The 17,842-nt window shown below is 42.7% G+C and overlaps 1 protein-coding gene across 1 annotated transcript in view; it reads right to left on the reverse strand.

Moving 5' to 3' along the window:
• Positions 1 to 4,127: 4,127 nt before the first annotated feature.
• Positions 4,128 to 17,842, reverse strand: part of KCNK17 (potassium two pore domain channel subfamily K member 17) — a 35,521-nt gene continuing 21,806 nt past the window's right edge. The window contains exons 4-6 of the mRNA XM_083604617.1: positions 14,086 to 14,254; positions 6,802 to 12,816; positions 4,128 to 6,425 (exon numbers count right to left, since the gene is read on the reverse strand). Coding sequence (XP_083460743.1) covers positions 12,554 to 12,816; positions 14,086 to 14,254 — 432 coding nt within the window. The 3' untranslated portion in view covers positions 4,128 to 6,425; positions 6,802 to 12,553. The remainder of the gene's footprint in view (positions 6,426 to 6,801; positions 12,817 to 14,085; positions 14,255 to 17,842) is intronic.

Genomic DNA, 17,842 nt, shown 5'->3' on the forward strand with positions numbered 1-17,842 from the left:
CTTTATTGGCCGAGGGAGCCGGTGTTTGTCCGCAGACAGCTTCCGGGTCATGTGGCTAGCATGACTAAGCCGCTTCTGGCGAACCAAAGCAGCACACGGAAACGCTGTTTACCTTCCCGCTGGAGCGGTACCTATTTATCTACTTGCACTTTGTGCTTTTGAACTGCTAGGTTGGCAGGAGCTGGGACCACACAATGGGAGCTCACCCCATCATGGGGATTCAAACCGTCGACCTTCTGATCAGCAAGTCCTAGGCTCTGTGGTTTAACCCACAGTGCCACCCGCATCCCTTGCTAGCCTGGTAGCCTTCCGTAAATTGGAGGGGAAACTTCAGAAGTGAGGCATCTCCATGAGTACAGGAGTCTTCTCACTTCAGAGTTTGCTATGAGGGTAGCTACGATAGGTGGGCCTTAGCTTGCTCCTCTCTGCTCATGTATTATTATTACATATCCTCCAACATGTTCAGGCCCAAAACTGGGCTGCACATCTTCTGGGCTGTGCTCCTGAGAGAGTAACAGGACCTGCGTGAGATCATGCCCCCCCAAAAAACACCTTTTTTGGGGGGGGGGGTGAGATCGTAGCACTCCAAATGGCTGCTGTATTCTCACATGAAAAAATAGGATGTCCTGGTTTTCCCGGGACAGTTGAGGGATTTGTTATTTTTATTAATTTCATTGCATACCACTTAATATTTTTAAGGAAAAGAAATCTCAAAGCAGTTTGCAACATATTCAAACATCAAATAAAACAATCCAGAATAAGTCATTCCTGAATAAAGTCAAGTATAAAATATACATTCAAAGCATCCTAATTAATAGGAAACCATTAAGCCAATAAAGGCTGAATGAATTAATGAAAATGATTAACAGGAAAGTAAAATATTATCTTAAACATTTCAAAAGAAAACATTACTAAAGGAAGTCAAAGATGAAATGCACATTTAAAACAGCATAACTGACAAAAGATAAAAAATATTATCGTAAGCATAGAATATATCTGCTGCTTTTGCAGTCAAATCCTGTCAATGGTGGTTTGTGGCAGGTGGGGGCTGTGGAAGCTCAGGCTCAATGACCTGGGTCTGCACTAAGAGTCTTTAGCCTCAGCTTTTGTAACTAGAGTCAATCAGCATCCCACCCTCCAACCCCAGGTGGAAAAAAAGGCCTGCAAGGCAGGGAGCCCATCTTCCAGGACTCACAGAAAGATGCTGTTAGACACAAGGAGAATGCCTGAAGAGGGTTATAATCAGTACTTCTGACTCCCTTTTTCTACATGATAGTTCTCAGTGCTTTTCCGGTACTGCGTACCCTTGTGTACCCCCTGAAAAAAAGCACTGATTGTTCTTGTCTCCAAAAACTCTCCTCAATTCCTGGAATCAGACTTCTCTCCCAAGAATCTCCATAAATCTTTAGACTTTAGATTAATGGAGGTGAAGGCTATCGTTGGCGACTAGCCATAATGGCTATGCTCTGCCTCAACAAACAGAGGCAATAATGCTCCTGAATACCAGTTGACCTGATCCAGAATGGCTCTTCTCATGTTCTTGCATCCAAGTACATCTCAATTTCAAACCAATTGTCTCCTTGAATTCTATCAGAAATGGAATTACCCAAGAGAAGCAACGACAAAACTATAAAGTTATGTGAGATCAGATGGACATTGTGCTGTGCTGTCAATGATTAAAGCTATTAACCTCAAAGAGAATTTTTATGAGGTCATGTGGAAAGCATGTGCAGGAAGTTGGAGAGCCATCCTGTAGCAAGTCTCGTATTGACTGATAACATTTCAGAGAAGTACTTTCCCCTTGAACTCACATGGCATGGCTCCTTTGCTTGTGAGGTCCTGTAAACAGGGTACAAGTTGCTTAGGATCTCCTTGGGAAAAACAGGTCCAAAGGAGAGCAAGTCCTCTTAGTTCTTGCAGAGGGGTAGTTTAAATAAGTAAATGAGAGCGAGAGAGAGAGAGAGAGGTCTCTCTGCTTTATTTCACCTGTCACTTAAGGGCTGCTTTGTATGCTACATTTCCCCTTGCAATGCAGTATTAAATGTTTCCCCACTTCCATGAGGGATTGGATGCTCCAGCACTGAGTTTCCTCTGGAGCAGTGAGCCCTGGAGGCGTACAGTGTTCCTGTAGTATTTCCTTTATTTACATATTGGAAGGAAGGAGGCACTCCTTCAGCGGGCAGAAAATCCCATTGGAGTTCCATGATTGATTGATTGGATTTAATCCATTTCTATCCTACCTTTCTCCCAAGTTGTGATTCAAGGCAGCTTGCAACATTTAAAAACATCAGTTATAAAATATGAAATAATAAAACAAACTAGTTATAAACAGCAATTAAAATACACCACAACGTATCTAAAAACAGCAATTAAAAAATAAAGATGAAGTACCTCCAGCTAACACATCATTCTGAAAACCACATTTTGTCTCGCTCTTAGTGTATCCCAAAATGTCCTTCCACTGTTGTTGCACATCAACTCCCAGCAGCCTCAGCCATCATGGGCAATGGTCAGGGATGATGGGAGTTGTAGACCAGCAAAAACTGGAGGGCTACACTCATAGTATGGAATAGTAACTGCTTCTTTCCCTGACTGTCCCTAGATGTTTGCCTGGCAAGAGATTATTATCAGGCTGCTTCTGTGTGAGCGTCTAAAGTCTTGTCTGAGAGGAGGCCTAGAGTCTGCAGCTACAAGAATCTGCTGGTTTCTGCTATCTCTCCCACTGCAACATGGGCAGTGGAGGTGCTGAGGTACCTGGATAGATGCCTTATGTGAAAAGTTGGGCCTACCAAGTTCCATAGCATCATCCGGGCATTCAACCATTTTTGTGCCTTGATCTGAGGCTTCCCTGGGTGGGTAAGGCGCAGGCACTGCTGGTGTGCAAATCAGTGTTGCAACTGGTGGGAGCGTTGACATGGAAGCTAGGGGAGTGACTGCCAGGGTTGTTTTGCTATCTCCTGTTTCTGCTGGTAATTGTCTTGCTCGAGGCAAAACAACTTTGCTGCTGGGAGGGCCCAGGATCATTGTGATGTGATGCCAGGGGCTAACACCAGCATTGCTTTGACTTGGGTGTGGGATTGCAGTGATTGACCTCTTATCTGCCGCTTCTTGGAATTGATCTGGAATGAGATGTACCCGAACGGTACTGCTGGGCTTAACTTATTTTTCAGATGTTTCTAATACTTAGGTAATATAGCCATTATGATTAGTAGCTCCTGATAACATTACCCTCCCTGAATTAATCTACTCCCCTTTGATATCTGCCTGCATTGGCAGCCAACACTACATCTTGAAGGAGCCAATTCTGTAGCTTAGCTATGCCCTGTGCAAGGAAGTACCGTATTTTTCGCTCTATAAGACGCACCAGACCACAAGACGCACCTAGTTTTTGGAGGAGGAAAACAAGAAAAAAAATATTCTGAATCTCAGAAGCCAGAACAGCAAGAGGGATCGCTGCGCAGTGAAAGCAGCAATCCCTCTTGCTGTTCTGGCTTCTGGGATAGCTGTGTAGCCTGCATTCACTCCATAAGACGCACACACATTTCCCCTTACTTTTTAGGAGGGAAAAAGTGAGTCTTATAGAGCAAAGAATATGGTACTTCTTGTTGTCTCTCCTGACTCTCCCACTGTTCAGCTTCATTGGGACGACCCCTGGTTCTAGGATTATGAGAAGGGGAGAAAAATGCCTCCCTATCCAATTTCTCTGCACCTTGAATAATTTTATACACAAATAGTAAGCCCAGCTTTTCATAGCCTCTGATCTGCTGCAATTATTCTTTTAGCCCAAACATACACAGGAAACCCTGCCACAACAAAGAGAAAAGCCACAAGAGGTAGATCATATTAGGAAATGTTTATTTATTTCCCCCCGTTCCTCCAAATCTCTTATAAAATGAAAGGAGGAAATGCAGTTAAATCCTATGAAAACATTCCCTGTCTATGAAGAACGTTATTTTCTGTCCATTCTTTTCTTAGAGTTCTAGCATCCCTGAATTCAGTCCCAATAAAGACTGAGCTGAGTCAGATCCATGTTGTCGTGCAGAACCCAGTCTCAGAGCACTGAGAGACTTCAGGGACCCCTGCTGCTCTCCATTCCAAGTGTGGTGAAATATACTCGGAGTCCTGTAGTGATTTCATGCTCTTTATTGCAGCTTGTAAAACAGTGATTGAATTGCCCCCCCCAAACCTCAGGCTTTTATATACATTATTTACACAATGAGTCCCGTCTGATTGGCTGATTCTGCTTCCCTCCTGGAGCCTGATTGGTCTTTTCCTGCAGGCCAATCAGTTGTTGCATTCTACAATCCTACCACCCTAATAGGCTGATTAACTTCTTCCTGGAGCCTGATTGGTTTTCTCCTGCAAGCCAATCAGTTGTTGCATTCTAGGATCCTACTTGCCTATTGTTCTAGGATCCAAGGTTAGAACATAGCAGGTGGTCTCACCAGAAATTTGTATAACAGCATTATGATTCTGGCAGTTTTATTTTCAGCCCCTTTCCTAATGATCCCTAGCATGGAATTCAGCTTTTTCACAGCTGCTCTGCACTAGAATCTCCTGGATTTGCCTTTGTTATATTTGTGGCCACTACTTTTTTCTGGGGGTACGCAGCGGTATGCATACCCCTAAACATTTTGTGAATCTAAGTTTTACCTCATTGAGGGGCAGTATTTCAATATGAGTAGGAAAATGAGAGTACCTCTAAACATTTTTTTAAAACAAAAAAAGCACTGGTTGTGTCAATTTTGTTGTCTCCTGCCCCCAGTGTGATTTGTGAAGAAGGCAGGTGCCACTTCCAGCAGTGGCTTCAACTTGCTAGGGGCTGATGAAAGCTGTAGTCCAAAAGATATGGAGAGGGCCAGAATACTGATCCAGACAAACAGCTGCAGTTAACTCATTTATACTGGAGGGGGAAATAGTTACAGTAATGTTTGATAACATCTCCCGCTTGATGCTACTTCATTTTACAGCTATTTATAGTCAACACGGGTTTGAACCCTCCCCTGGTGATACCATCTCAAGAATGCAAGAAGCACTTTACCTTTAAGTATCCTTCTGAGGACTGAACTCCACGTTGCAAGGCAACAGAGATAACAGTTATCAGATGAATTTGATGTTGTCTCCAGATGCTGGAAGCATCGGATTGGTTTGAAAGATCTGGACGATTTCCACATCAGTGGAAAACAAATAGAAAGAAGCTCCCAACTAGCCAGATTAAATGGAGTTAAAGAACATATTTAAAAGGTTTTAAAATGTTAGAGCTATGCAGCCAGACTTGATGTTTCTATTTTGGGGAGAGGGAGGGGAAATGTTTTCCGAAACGGAATATTTGCAGAGTTCAAGGCAGAAGAGTTGGCTTTGAATGAAACCTGTGGGTGAAGTAATGGGTAATGCCAATGGTCATCTCGGGGGGGGGGGGAGCCTAGTATCTGAGGGTTTCATTCTCATGTTGAGCTTTGCAAATATCACTCAGGAGTAAAGAAATCGCATTACAGTCATGGTAACGGTGTGGAAAAAAAGCTTTCCTTGCTCTATTTTGTTACTCAATTGAACCAAGATTTAAGTAAATGTTAAATAACAACATAATAAAATAAAAGAGGGTTGGATTCCAACACTGCTGGATTTTCCATGCAGGAAAACTATGAATGGTGATATTCCATTACCTCCATTTCTTTTAAATGTGATGGTGACTGAGCAAAAATGTAGCTATTTTTCTTCAAGAGTGTTGCATATGCTCTATGGCATTTGCCCTGTGTATCACAGCCTGTCTAGCTGAAGTTTAACTCCAAACCTTTATGTGATGCTCCAAAACCAGCCAGCAAGGAATGGGAGCCTTTGAGTTGCCCACATCAATGAAATACCACCCAACTGGCAGAAAATAATGGAGGCTGCCACATTGGCAGTGATGAGGAGAGGGTAACACCAGATTTAATTGACTGTGTTGTTTTATTCTTTATTTATTACTAGATTTATATACCGCCCTTCATCAAAAGATATCAGGGCAGTTCACAAGATTATCATGCTAATAATACGCAGCAGCACTTTATAGTACTTAAAGAGAGGGTTTTAAAAATCAGTTTTGTGCAAGCATAGATTCAAGATTTCCTGCAGTATGTGATATAGGGAGGCATTAATAGCTGGTTTAAATGAGAGGGAAATGAACCACAGTTTAGTTTATTGTGTGTTTACATATTACTTCACACACCCAAAAGAAGTCCTGGAGTGATTTACAGGACAATAAAGTACAGGATACAATATGTAAAAGGAAATTCATTGAGACAATGCAAATATATAAATATTAAAATTGTTAAAAGTAAAGGGGAGGGAGTGTCACCACAGGCCTGAAAATTAGTGCTCTCCAAAAGTGCAGGAGAATAAAAATATATTTGCCAATATAATGGCAAAGTTAGCAACAAGTAAGATTCCTTGGTGAAATATACTCAGAGTCGCAAAGTGATTTCATGCTCTTTATTCAGCTCATAGTGGTGAGGAGGAATGAATGAAAGTCCCCTCAAAGTATCTGCTTTATATACATTATTTACACAATGGGCTGCACATGATTGGCTAATTCCGGAATTCTACTGTAAGCCAATCAGGTTGTGGATTCACTTCTATCTGGAGCATGATTGGGTGGTTCCTGCCAACCAATCATACTGCTGCCTTGTTCTAGGACCAATCAGACTGCTGCATTCTGAATCCTATTGTTCTAGGACCAATCAGGCTGCTGCCTTTTGGATCCTATTGTTCTAGGACCAATCAGACTGCTGCAGTTTGGATCCTATTCAACTCAGTACATAACACTTGGGGAGAGCGTTGCACCATCAAGCAGCTACCGCAGCAAAATTATAAAGCTACACTCAGGAATTGACTGACTAGGAAGAAGACCTCAAGGTCGTAGCTCAGGGAGGGTATCAACCCAGTGTGGTAGCTGTGGATGGAAAAATAAAACTTCTGACATAATGTCAGAAATCTAAGGTGCTGCCACATTTGGAATACTGTGCACAATTCTGACTGCCTCCCCTTTCAAAATGATTTTGTAGGGTTGGAAAAGGTTCAGAGAAGAACGATCAGAACGATCAAGAGACTGGGGAAATTCCCCTATGACACAAGGTTGCAGCATTCAGGACTTCTTCCAACCGGTGCTTCTTGCAGCAGGAAGTACAGGCTCGGAGGCCGGGGGTGGGAGCCAATGATTCACTGTGTCTTTCAACAGGTGTGTGGCTAGCACAAATTAAACAGTGCAAGCCTTTTCTAGTATGGAAATGCACGCACCTGTTGAAATGATGTCTGCCAGACATCTTTTTACCTGTGTGTGGTCCTGATGTATTCTTGAGCACCACAGCTTGTTACATTTCCAATGTTGTTAAAAAATGGCCACGGATTTATTTATTTTTTAAATTCGAACCAAACTAGTCCCTTTTGGGGCACGATGAACTTGAACTGCAGCTAGTTCCTTTTTAAAACAAACTTTCCTAGCACTGGCTAGAGACCATGGGCTGCCAAGGCTTTTGAGCCTGTGGGCATATTTTGATAAGAGTGTAATGGACACTGGCCCCTCCCCCTTTACCTACAGAAAGGAGCTATGCTGTGGTAGGGGGAAAATGTATGGATAAGTAAATGACAGGAGTAGTAAGGGGAGCTTTATTTATTTAGTACATTTTATACTCCCCCCTTTTCATGCGACATGGAAACCAAGATTGTGTACATGTGGTTCCTAGGCATTCTACCATCCTAGCACTAATGAGACCCAGATTTGCTTAATTTCAGAAAGGCAGTATCATGTATCCTCAGACCATGCCCTTGTTCTTCTCTGTGTACAGTATTATCATTGTATTTATGTGCCCTTTTAGTTGCCACTGCTTTGTAGTGTGTGAACATTTATAATAATGAGTGCTGTTTCCAGAAAAGCAGCATATACATTTGCCAAGTATAAAGGTGCCCCCCCACTTACGTGGGGATTACATTCTGGGGTGCCACGTGCCTAAGTGAAAATCAGTTAAGTTGGGAGCACCCTCTAAAAACCCTCTGAACACCTGTTTTCCCCCTGCTCTCCAGTTCTGTCTACACAACTCTCTTTTCCACCAGAGCTGAAGCACTGGGGTCGGCTGGAGGCCGCACAGGAAAGTTGCTGCTGCTGCACTACCCCATAGAGCAGCTGCTAGGAGGGGAGGCTGAACAGCATAAACAAAACTTCAGGACCTCCTCTACCCTCACTGACATCCTCTTCAGGTTCTGGGGAGGGTCTCCTCATGAGCCACAAGGACTCTCCAGCTCTCTCCCACTATTTTCTGGTTTGAATCTATTTTCCAGCACCAAGCCTATATATGCGGTCACATGCAAGTCAGTTGTGCATAAGCGGGGAGACGCCTGTATAAGAACAGCCTGTTGGATCAGGCCAGTGGCCCATCTAGTCCAGTACTCAGTTCCCACAGTGGCAGACCAGATGCCTTTGTGAAACCTAGAGGTAAATGAATGAATGGAAGTCTTGAAAGACAAACATTTTCCCAGCCATGAAGGCCGGAAAGAAAGGGGAGATTCTTGGGAACACAGGTTCTGTATCAGATTCTGGATTTTGCACCCATGAAATTACTTTGGACAAATAGCTATGTCTGAGGCTGTTTTGCAAATATGCTCTGGCATGAGAAGCATTAGGTGTATTCCTTTGAAATCCTGGCTGACATTTTGCTGCTTTCCTTGGAAGTTTTCTTTTTGAACTCGAAATAATTATGTTTCCTACATTGGAATGAGTCTACCACCCATGACCAGTCTTGGGTCCTGAACAGTACACTTGCTGCTGCTTTATATATTTTCTTTCCTGGTTTCTAAACTTTTGAAAGCTGGCTAGTGTTTTCATGTCCTAATCTAAGGCTTATTGGTTTAAACTCACGTTTGGACAGCACTCTGTTTGTTCATTGGGGATTCTCTGAAGTTGTTAAAATATTCCAAATGGGACAAAGCAGTGGAAACATAAATTCAGTCACAAAAAATATACAGTGAGATGAACAGAAATGCTTTTTTTAATGTTTTAAAATAACAGTGATATTTAATGTTGAGCCCAGGGTTGTAACAGTATCTGAATTCCCTTTAATTAATGAAGCAAGGGGCAGTTCTGGAACATTTTGCAGATCCAAAAAAAGGGTTCCTGTGCTATTAATAGCTGTATAAGAGGCATCATGTTGTGACCAAATGTCTCAGTCTAACGAGTTCAGAAAAATAGGAGTATCCTAAGGCCTGGTGTTTACAGTATGCAGGAGAAATTCTTACGGCAATTGAGAATAATGTGTATGTTATAAGCTAGCTAAGGGCTGTGGGAGAGAAATGCACAAGTACCTAGCTCCTCCCCCTTTTTTACTCCCACACTAAGTGTGCTCTGGGCTAAGTGAAGAACAAACCTTGGCTACAGCCTATGGGTCATGGTTAGTGAGGGGACAGATTAAACATGAGCCTGGGTTCGGATGACATGTTAAGACAAACCTTTGCATAGCTCAGTATGTAAAGGAACAAAAAGAATCAGAGAGGACCAAAGAGACTACAAGCTCCTCTCTCATGTGATCCTCCAAAGCTATAGTTTCTGTCTTACCATGTTGTGTGAACCAGGCCTACGTCTTGAATGGCAACATTTAGTTAGGTGTATTGCTGAAACTATGCAGAGCTTGCCCTGCAGGCTAAAAGGAAGATTGTCTGGGAAATTATACACAAGCCATGCCAAACCCTTCAGAGAATGATAGCCGGGGTGCATGCGAATAATAGAGGTCTATGGGGGGAAGAGGGGGTGGGGCGAGCTGGAAAATAATCTTTATTGATTAGGATTCCACCACAATCACACACACACAAATAGTAAATAAACTACATTAATTATAACTATGATTATAATTATAATCTTCATCATCTCACTCTTCATCCTAAACTCGTACATTAGCACTAAGCCATAGTTTGGATCAACATGATGTACAAACCAGGCCAATATCTTGCCTACCACCATTGCACCCAAGCATAATGTTGATGCATGATAACTTCGTTCACTTTCAAGTGCTTGTGCAATCTAAAAAGCTTCTTTAGAAACTGGGAAACAAGTGCTGGAATTTCCTTAAACTTTCTGGTCACTTGTTTTGAATGCTAATGTATGTTTTCACAGGGTGTGAACTATTTATTTGGTTGCGGAACTTTCAATAAGCATTGTATTAAAAAAAAATTAATTACATGGTTGTTTAAGCAAAACCACATGCATGGCCTCAGAAGAAACCTTTTAAAGACCTTAAAGTATCTCCTGTAATTTTCCAATGGAGATTGTGGAAGAATCCCAGTCATCTGCAACAAGCAGCTGAGTGGGCATGTTTTTCTTTAGTCACCCTTGAACGAATAACCTTCCCGGTTTTGGCAGACAACTGTTCTGTGGGTGATTTTTCCACCCTTTGTGATACAAATCTCCTTCTGCTAGGAATACCTCACCCCACTCCAAAGCCCTGGGAAACAGCAGAAACTTGCCGGAAGCAACAGAGAATCTGACGTGCTGACAGGATCTTTGCAGACAGATTAGGTGAGATGATCAAATTACAATGGGACAGTGCCTAATGGTACAAAAGCTAGAGTTTGGGGAAAGAAGCAAATGCTGTTTAGTTGCATCAAAATCACCAGCAGCCAAATATGGTGCAAGTGTGCAGATGGATGGGATGAGGGTGCCAGTGGAAGAGGTACATAAATGAAATGCAAGCGGGGGGGGGGGGGGGGAAGCATTCCAGAAAATGTTGTGATGGACACAAGCATAAATCACTTTAACATTGATTAGCCCAGAGAAGGGAAGCCTGTGGTTCTCCAGATAGGGACAGGAAGGAAGCCCCTTTGGTCTCTGCCAAAATGACCATGGTATATTATAACACAGTTTTTTCTTTCATCCATCTTCTGGGTTTGCTTTCCATATGCTTTTCAATTTCTTGCCTCCTTGGTGTACTCACTCATAGGCATTTATTCCCAATGAAGGAAACTGGAATTAGCTGCTGCCTCCATGACAGGATTGCTCTTGCTTCTACGGCTTCTATGCTGCTTTTATGTTGTATTGCAATTAAGTGTTTAAAATTTAGTGTTAGCCGCCCTAAGCCCGGGTTTCTGAACCGGGAAGGGCGGGGTATAAATAAAAAAATTATTATTATTATTATTATTACCACTAGCACCCTCTGCCATCTTTTTCTTCTTCCCCCTCCTCCCTGCCTTTATGGATATTGCGTCTGACTCTGGTGGTTTTAGTAAGGTAAGGGTGGCCCCCGCCCAACTGAGCCCCAACAAAATGGCTATTGGCACACAATATCTAAAAATGGCAAGCCTGATGCCACCACTTATGAGATGCTGGGTAGAAACAAACAGCTATCACATCCCCACTGGCAGACATGATAGTGAAATGATAGTACCAGACCAAATGAACCTTTGTCTGATTCAGCAGGTAAGTTCTCAAACCCTGTCACCCGATATATAAAAAAGATACTTGCATATAGTGTGGGGGAAATGGTGAGCTCTCAATGACAAAAGTGGTGCCTGCTGTGCTTAAAGTAGTGGCACTGTGACTGCTCCATTGGCCTGGGCTCTGGTGGTAGCGGCTGTGCAGCACCAGGCCCTCCTAGAGGAAACAGATTATCTAGCTGGGACTGAATCAGTCCTGGTCACCCAGAGGGGGTGGACCATTAACAGGAGAGGGACAGGCGAAGTGCAACCCTGTTGATCTTGCTCACTCTCTCAGCAACTTTTGATACCGTTGACCTGGACCATCTTGGTGAGTTGAGAGTGGGGCACTTGGCGCTCCACTTCTATCTATGGCAGTGGTTCCCCAGATGTTGTTGGACTACAACTCCCATCATCCCTGAGCTCTGGCCTTGCTAGCTAGGGGGTGATGGGAGGTGTAGTCCAACAACATCTGGGGACCCACAGGTTGAGAAAGGCGAATCTACGGCGTTGGTTCCAGAGAGTGGCACTGGTTGACTTTATTCTAGCCCCTTGGCAGTTACCTGAGATAAGTATATGCAACAGAACCTGCCACGCTTTGGAGTACAAATGCTCTTTATTAAAGGCAAGGACTGTGGCAGCATCTGCTCAGCCTTCTATTGGGCAGATAACCCTACAAAGTCAATAAGTTGCAATACCACAGCAGCATTTTGAGCAGTGGTTAATAAGTGAGACAGTCACTTCACATTTTTTCTACACAGAAATAACCTTGATATAGGGGGGAAACCTCCCACACATTGCCATAATTGCACAGTGATGTTCATGGTTTTCCAACTCCCACGCTTGCAGTGATGTAAAAGCCCTTCAGCTAAGATGGCACAGGCCCTATTATTCCTCTGACACAGAGATTCATCTCCACGTAGAAAGGAAATCATATGTAAGGCAGTCCTTGAACAACCCAACGAGCAGACTTTGATTTCCACTCTGGTCCGAGTTGGATGATCTCACATAGCCACACTTCTGCCAGTGCCACGAAATGGTGCTCTGGTGATGGGCTGCCCAGCTGGATGTTTCCCTCCAGCAAAAGCCTAAATACTTTGGTGGAATAAAGCATATATGCCATTCAATTTGGCTCCGCAGGCTTAGTGTCCTTTGTGTTGCAGTTCTGCCCATCCTTAGATTCCAAAGTGACATTTGGGTTGCCACTTATTAACTCTTGCTCTGCGTCTCTGCTCCTTCTCTTGCAGCACCGGCAGAGGCCACTGGAGTTCTCTAGCAAGCTGATGCACAGATTGATGATCAGGGCTAGCCAAGCCATCCCAAAGAGAATCCACAGAGACACCACATTCTTATACCAGGATGGGTAGGTACGCTCAGGGTTCATGCCTATGGAAAAACAAGACTCAAGCTGTTTAGAGGTATGAAATGTCACTCCCTTGAGAGAGAAACATAAGTATTTTACAATGAACTGAATCAACCAGGATTGAGCCTAGAACACTCTGGTGATTGAGAAAAATGAAATTCTGCAATGTCTGGAGCATCTAAGAGTAGATGGGACACCATCCAGGTCAGAGACCAACCCAAAGGACACACTGAACTATGATTTCATTACCCAGGAATGTATAGCATAAATGAACCAGGGAAATGTAGCTTAAGAAACATGATTCCTAATGGTTGAGTCAGTTGCCCATAGCCACCAGAATAAAAAAGAAGAATACTCATTATGTGGAGGTGGAATTTGCATTTTGCACCTTGTTTTGATTCAAAGTCCACATTCCATTGGCAGGGCTCTTGATGGAGATGCATCCAAGACCTGCAACCTTAGGGCCTATTTTCATGCAAGTAGTAAGGAAAAAACAAAAGGCCCAGGCCATACCATAATGGAGATGGAGTTGTATCTTGGACTAATCAAGACTCGTTTACAAAGGGAAATGAAATTAATTTACTCATTATATAATTTAATATGGCCTTTAAAAAGTATATACTGTATACACTGCTCTTTTCCACCTTCTTCTTCAAACAAATGCCCTCAAATCACTGCCTCACTGGGATTAATGCCATATTCTGTGTCATGCACCATCCGTTGATGCCTCTTTTCATCTGAGAGCTGCTTGTGGTTCATTAGGAAAGGGCTGCTTTCCTCTCTCTAGGGGTGTGTGTGTGTGTGCACATGCGTACTTACATGGGATTGTGTGAGAAACACCTCACACACGGATTGTTCTAAACCTGAGTGATTAATTCGGTGCTTGTTTTCCCAAAGAGTTAAGTGCTTCCCTCACTGAAAAGGGCACCACAGCAATGTGCCATGAGGTTGTTTGTGGAAGTGAAGCCAAAAATTGTTCTCTCACAAACTGTGTTTGTGTAATCAAGCACATAAGTGCTCCAGAGCAAAGGGCCCTTCACATTCAAGTAGGGCCGCTTCTTTCAGCTTATGCTGCAGAAGCAAATGTTGACACTTCAGCTTTCAGCTGAAGAAACAGGGTATTATTCCTTGTTGTTATTAGACTCAAACTTGAGAAGGCCACTTTTTTTGCCCATAACAGGAACTCACACATGGGAGCTTACTGAAAGGAAGAGAGAAAACCAAACTAAATAAACCTACTGGTTTATCTAAGTCTGAAAACATTCTGTATATAATAGGTCTGAACTACTTACCAATTACATAATCTCCAAAGCCTATTGTGCTAAGAGTAATGAAAGAATAATAGAACCCTTCTTCGTAGGTCCAGCCTTCTATGGCAGTAAACAACAGAGGAGGTAGCAGAAGGAACAGCAGAAGGCCAGCAACCAGTGCACAGGTCCGCGTCAGGACAGCTGCCCCTTTCTAACAAGAAACAAAAATAATGCTTGAAGCAGACTGGTAGATGGGCATAGGCTCTTGTATCTCTTCCTGATCTCTTTAAGCCACAGTTCCACATTGCAGTATGTCTGAAACAGGGAACTGGTTTGATGGCAGTGCAGCAACCATGCTTTGATTATGGTTTACCATCCTGGTTAGTGAACTGACATTAAACCACAGTTCCACTTTTCAGTTGTAATGACCAGGATTAAAGTACCAAAGCCATGCAACGAGAGGAAGGAAAGGTGGAAACATGCTGACCAAACGTTCTTTCCTGGTTGAATTACAGTACCGTTTATTAAGCCAGGGACATTACATCAAACCTGGCCCTAAGTCTGCAGACAGAAGTATGGTCTCAAGAGTCAAGCCCTGAGAACAGTTAAGTCAGCCAGCATGGTGCCCTCCAGATGGTCTACAGCTTCCATCCGTCGTAGTCAGCGTGGTTTAAAATATCTGGCGGTCACCAGGTTGACAAAAGGCTGACTCAAGGCATCACCAGCCTCAAGGCAAAGGCTGAATTAAGGCATTTTTGGTGCCTGCTAAAAACATTCTTGTTTAAGCAAGCCTACCCAGATGCTTAGAAATGCTGGTGTGAATTTAAATCTGTTTTCGTTTGATTTGTTTGATTTTAATGTTTTATCTTTTTGTAAACCGCTTTTTTTAAACAATCAACCAGTGTACAATTTTTATGAAATAAATAATAAAGTCAGGGGTAGACAACATGAGGCTCTCCGATACTGTTGGACTTTAACCCCCTAGCAAGCCTTGCCAATGGTGAGGAAAGACGAGAACTTGAGTTCAATGACATTTGGAGGGAACCACATTGGCTACATCAGTTAAGTGTTAAGTATGATCAAGAAGGTGTCTGTAATTCTGTGTGGCTGTGGATTGCACTACAATCCTCAATGGCAGTGGCTTGTAATTGGGATGGTCTGCACATCATCTGATGTTTTTCTCAATACCATAGAGGACCTCAACTCACATCCTTTATAAAACATTTCTTACCATCATTAATGTGCAGCAGACCTGACCTTTGTTTGTTGTGCACTGTGGCTTGGACTACATAGGTTGGTTGGTTTGTGGAAGAAGACTGGTAGATGGATTGCCTGGCCTTGTGGCCACTTTTTGATCCCTTACAGTTCTGTGGGTTTGGCCCTGACTGGTCACGCTGTGACTCAGAGACCTCAAGTTACAGATGAGAAAATGAGTATTATTATTCCCACTAGTTTATGGCTTAGCTGAAACTTGAACTTGGATCTTCCAGGGAAATTCAATGCTACTCAAGGCAGATTTGAAAGATGCATGACTAATTGCATCAATCTGCCACAAAAGTGGGTTGAAGGAAGGTTCTCACAGATTAAAGGAGACAGCACTATCAATTCTAGGAAATATGTTTTTTATGCTCTCCAGCTTTCATTTACATTTGCTTCATAACATTTTATTTTATGTTTGTTTTTTATCTGGAGATGTGGGAATGGTAGGCTGCTAATTTCCTTTCCTTTCTCCCCTCTTCATGTTAAATGGGCCTTTCTAGGATCTAGTATAAGTATATAATTATATGGCCATATAATTATAATAACTATAAGACTACACACACATGGCTCTCAAAGATAAAATGGCAAAGTAAAAGTAAAATGCAATGTCATAAATTAACAATATTATAAAACTACAACTCGCAGCCTAAACATTTCCAGAAGAGAGAATAAAATCAGATGACTAAAAACATGTACATAGCATATAAACAGTGGTTTAAAACAGCAATATCACATATGGGGGGTAATGGGGAGGGTTTAAGGCCAGGGGGAGCCCTCATTTGGCATGCCAATGACCAGGTGCCAGGCAAAGCTCTTTGGGAAAAACATTCCACAACTGGGACACCATCACACATAAAAAGCTCTGATGGCCACCCAACTGACATCACCTGTGTTGGGGCACCTAGAACAGGGCCTCTGAAGGGAAGGCAAATGTTCAGATACCCTGGTACCCAACCACTTTGAAGATTAAGACCAGTAATTTGAACAGGGCTGGAAACAGACTAGCAGTTTATACATGACTGGCGTTTGAGCAAATTGCCCAGTCCCAGTTAATACTTACCGTATGTAGCCCTATTTTCTACCAACTCCAGTTTCCAGGCCATTAACAAAGGTTTCCCCACATACAACACATTGCAATAATCTGAATGGGAAGTTACCAGAAAGTGGGTCACTGTGGCAGGTCTATCTCCATCCAGATATAGCCACAGCTGGTGCATCAGCTGAAGCTGATTAAAATGTTTGGAAACTTCTACTATTGCAAGTGGAAAAGTAAATGTCCCCAGCAAAAGCGTGCACATTTTCTTTCACTGGAATGACAATGTTTGCAATAAACACTTTTCTTTTTTTTGCATTGGTGGGTGTGAAATGTTTGGATCTTGACATGCGATGCAAGCAGTCATCAGAACAGAGTCAGATCTTCAACCTGTGCTGGGCCTGGGATTTGTCTGAAACAGCTGATGTGTTGCTATATCCAGGAATTGCAAAGCATCTGAAAAAACTGCAGAGTTTTTCAGGAATACTATGCACAGTAGTTGATCCTAGCCTAGTTCAGGGACTGGGACAGGACTATGTACATGCGTCATGCTTTCTGGATACTTGGAGCCAGAGACGCTGGTAGATAACCTGAGGAATGCAAGTCCTGGCCAGACATAACGTGAAGGGGGAAACATGATGAGGAAGAGGCAGCAGGTAATAACCCAACCTTTGCATGAAGGAAAGCAATTTCTCTTTGATAACAACTTACCTAAGACAGGCATTCAAGCTGGGCACTCACATTACATTTTTGTGAGCTCTCTCTTTTGCCCCTGCTGACATATTTTACCGAAAAGTTCTGGTTTTTTTGAGTGGAAGTTATGACTCACACAAACTTTCTGTTGCTTTTCAGCACTGTCAATACAGGATCAGGCCAAAATGTTCTAAAGTAGTCTGCGTGTGGAATAGATTCTTTCCCCAGCTCCAAGTTCCCCAGCTGGTTGCATTTTTATATCTATGTATATATTTATATATTTTAAAAAATAAAAATTGCGCATTTCTGAATTCCACACCAGCAATATAACAAGTTGATGACAGATACCTGAGCCAAAGGGAGGAACATCTCCTTCTAGCTGAGTTGGTAAATTATAGTAGGGTAGTGTTGAAAAGCAGCACAGGGGAGATTTATTGGAAAGCTTTTCTAGTGGGGAAGAGACACAACTACTACTTCCATGCATGCTAAGAGAAGGCAAGTTGTGAATGGTGTTGCCAGATGCAGAAGAGAATAGGGCTCCTGAACCTCTAATAGTTGTGTAAAAGAAGGGATCTCAGTAGATATAACTTACTATTCAAGCTCCAATCTACAGAAACTACCCCTTCCAACATAACTATTAAAGGTCCAATGGACCTGTCTTCTTTTGTATCTGGCTACCCTAATTATGAGATACAATACAGTGCTGGAGGGTTGCTATGGGAAATGACTGACCAGACAGCATTGATAAGTGGAGAACTTAGGTTTGGGGAGCATCTGCCATGTTTTCCTTTCTTTCTCCTCTCAAAGTGTTGC

Source organism: Podarcis filfolensis (assembly GCF_964270895.1).
Source record: "Podarcis filfolensis genome assembly, chromosome: 3".
Lineage (NCBI taxonomy): Eukaryota > Metazoa > Chordata > Lepidosauria > Squamata > Lacertidae > Podarcis > Podarcis filfolensis.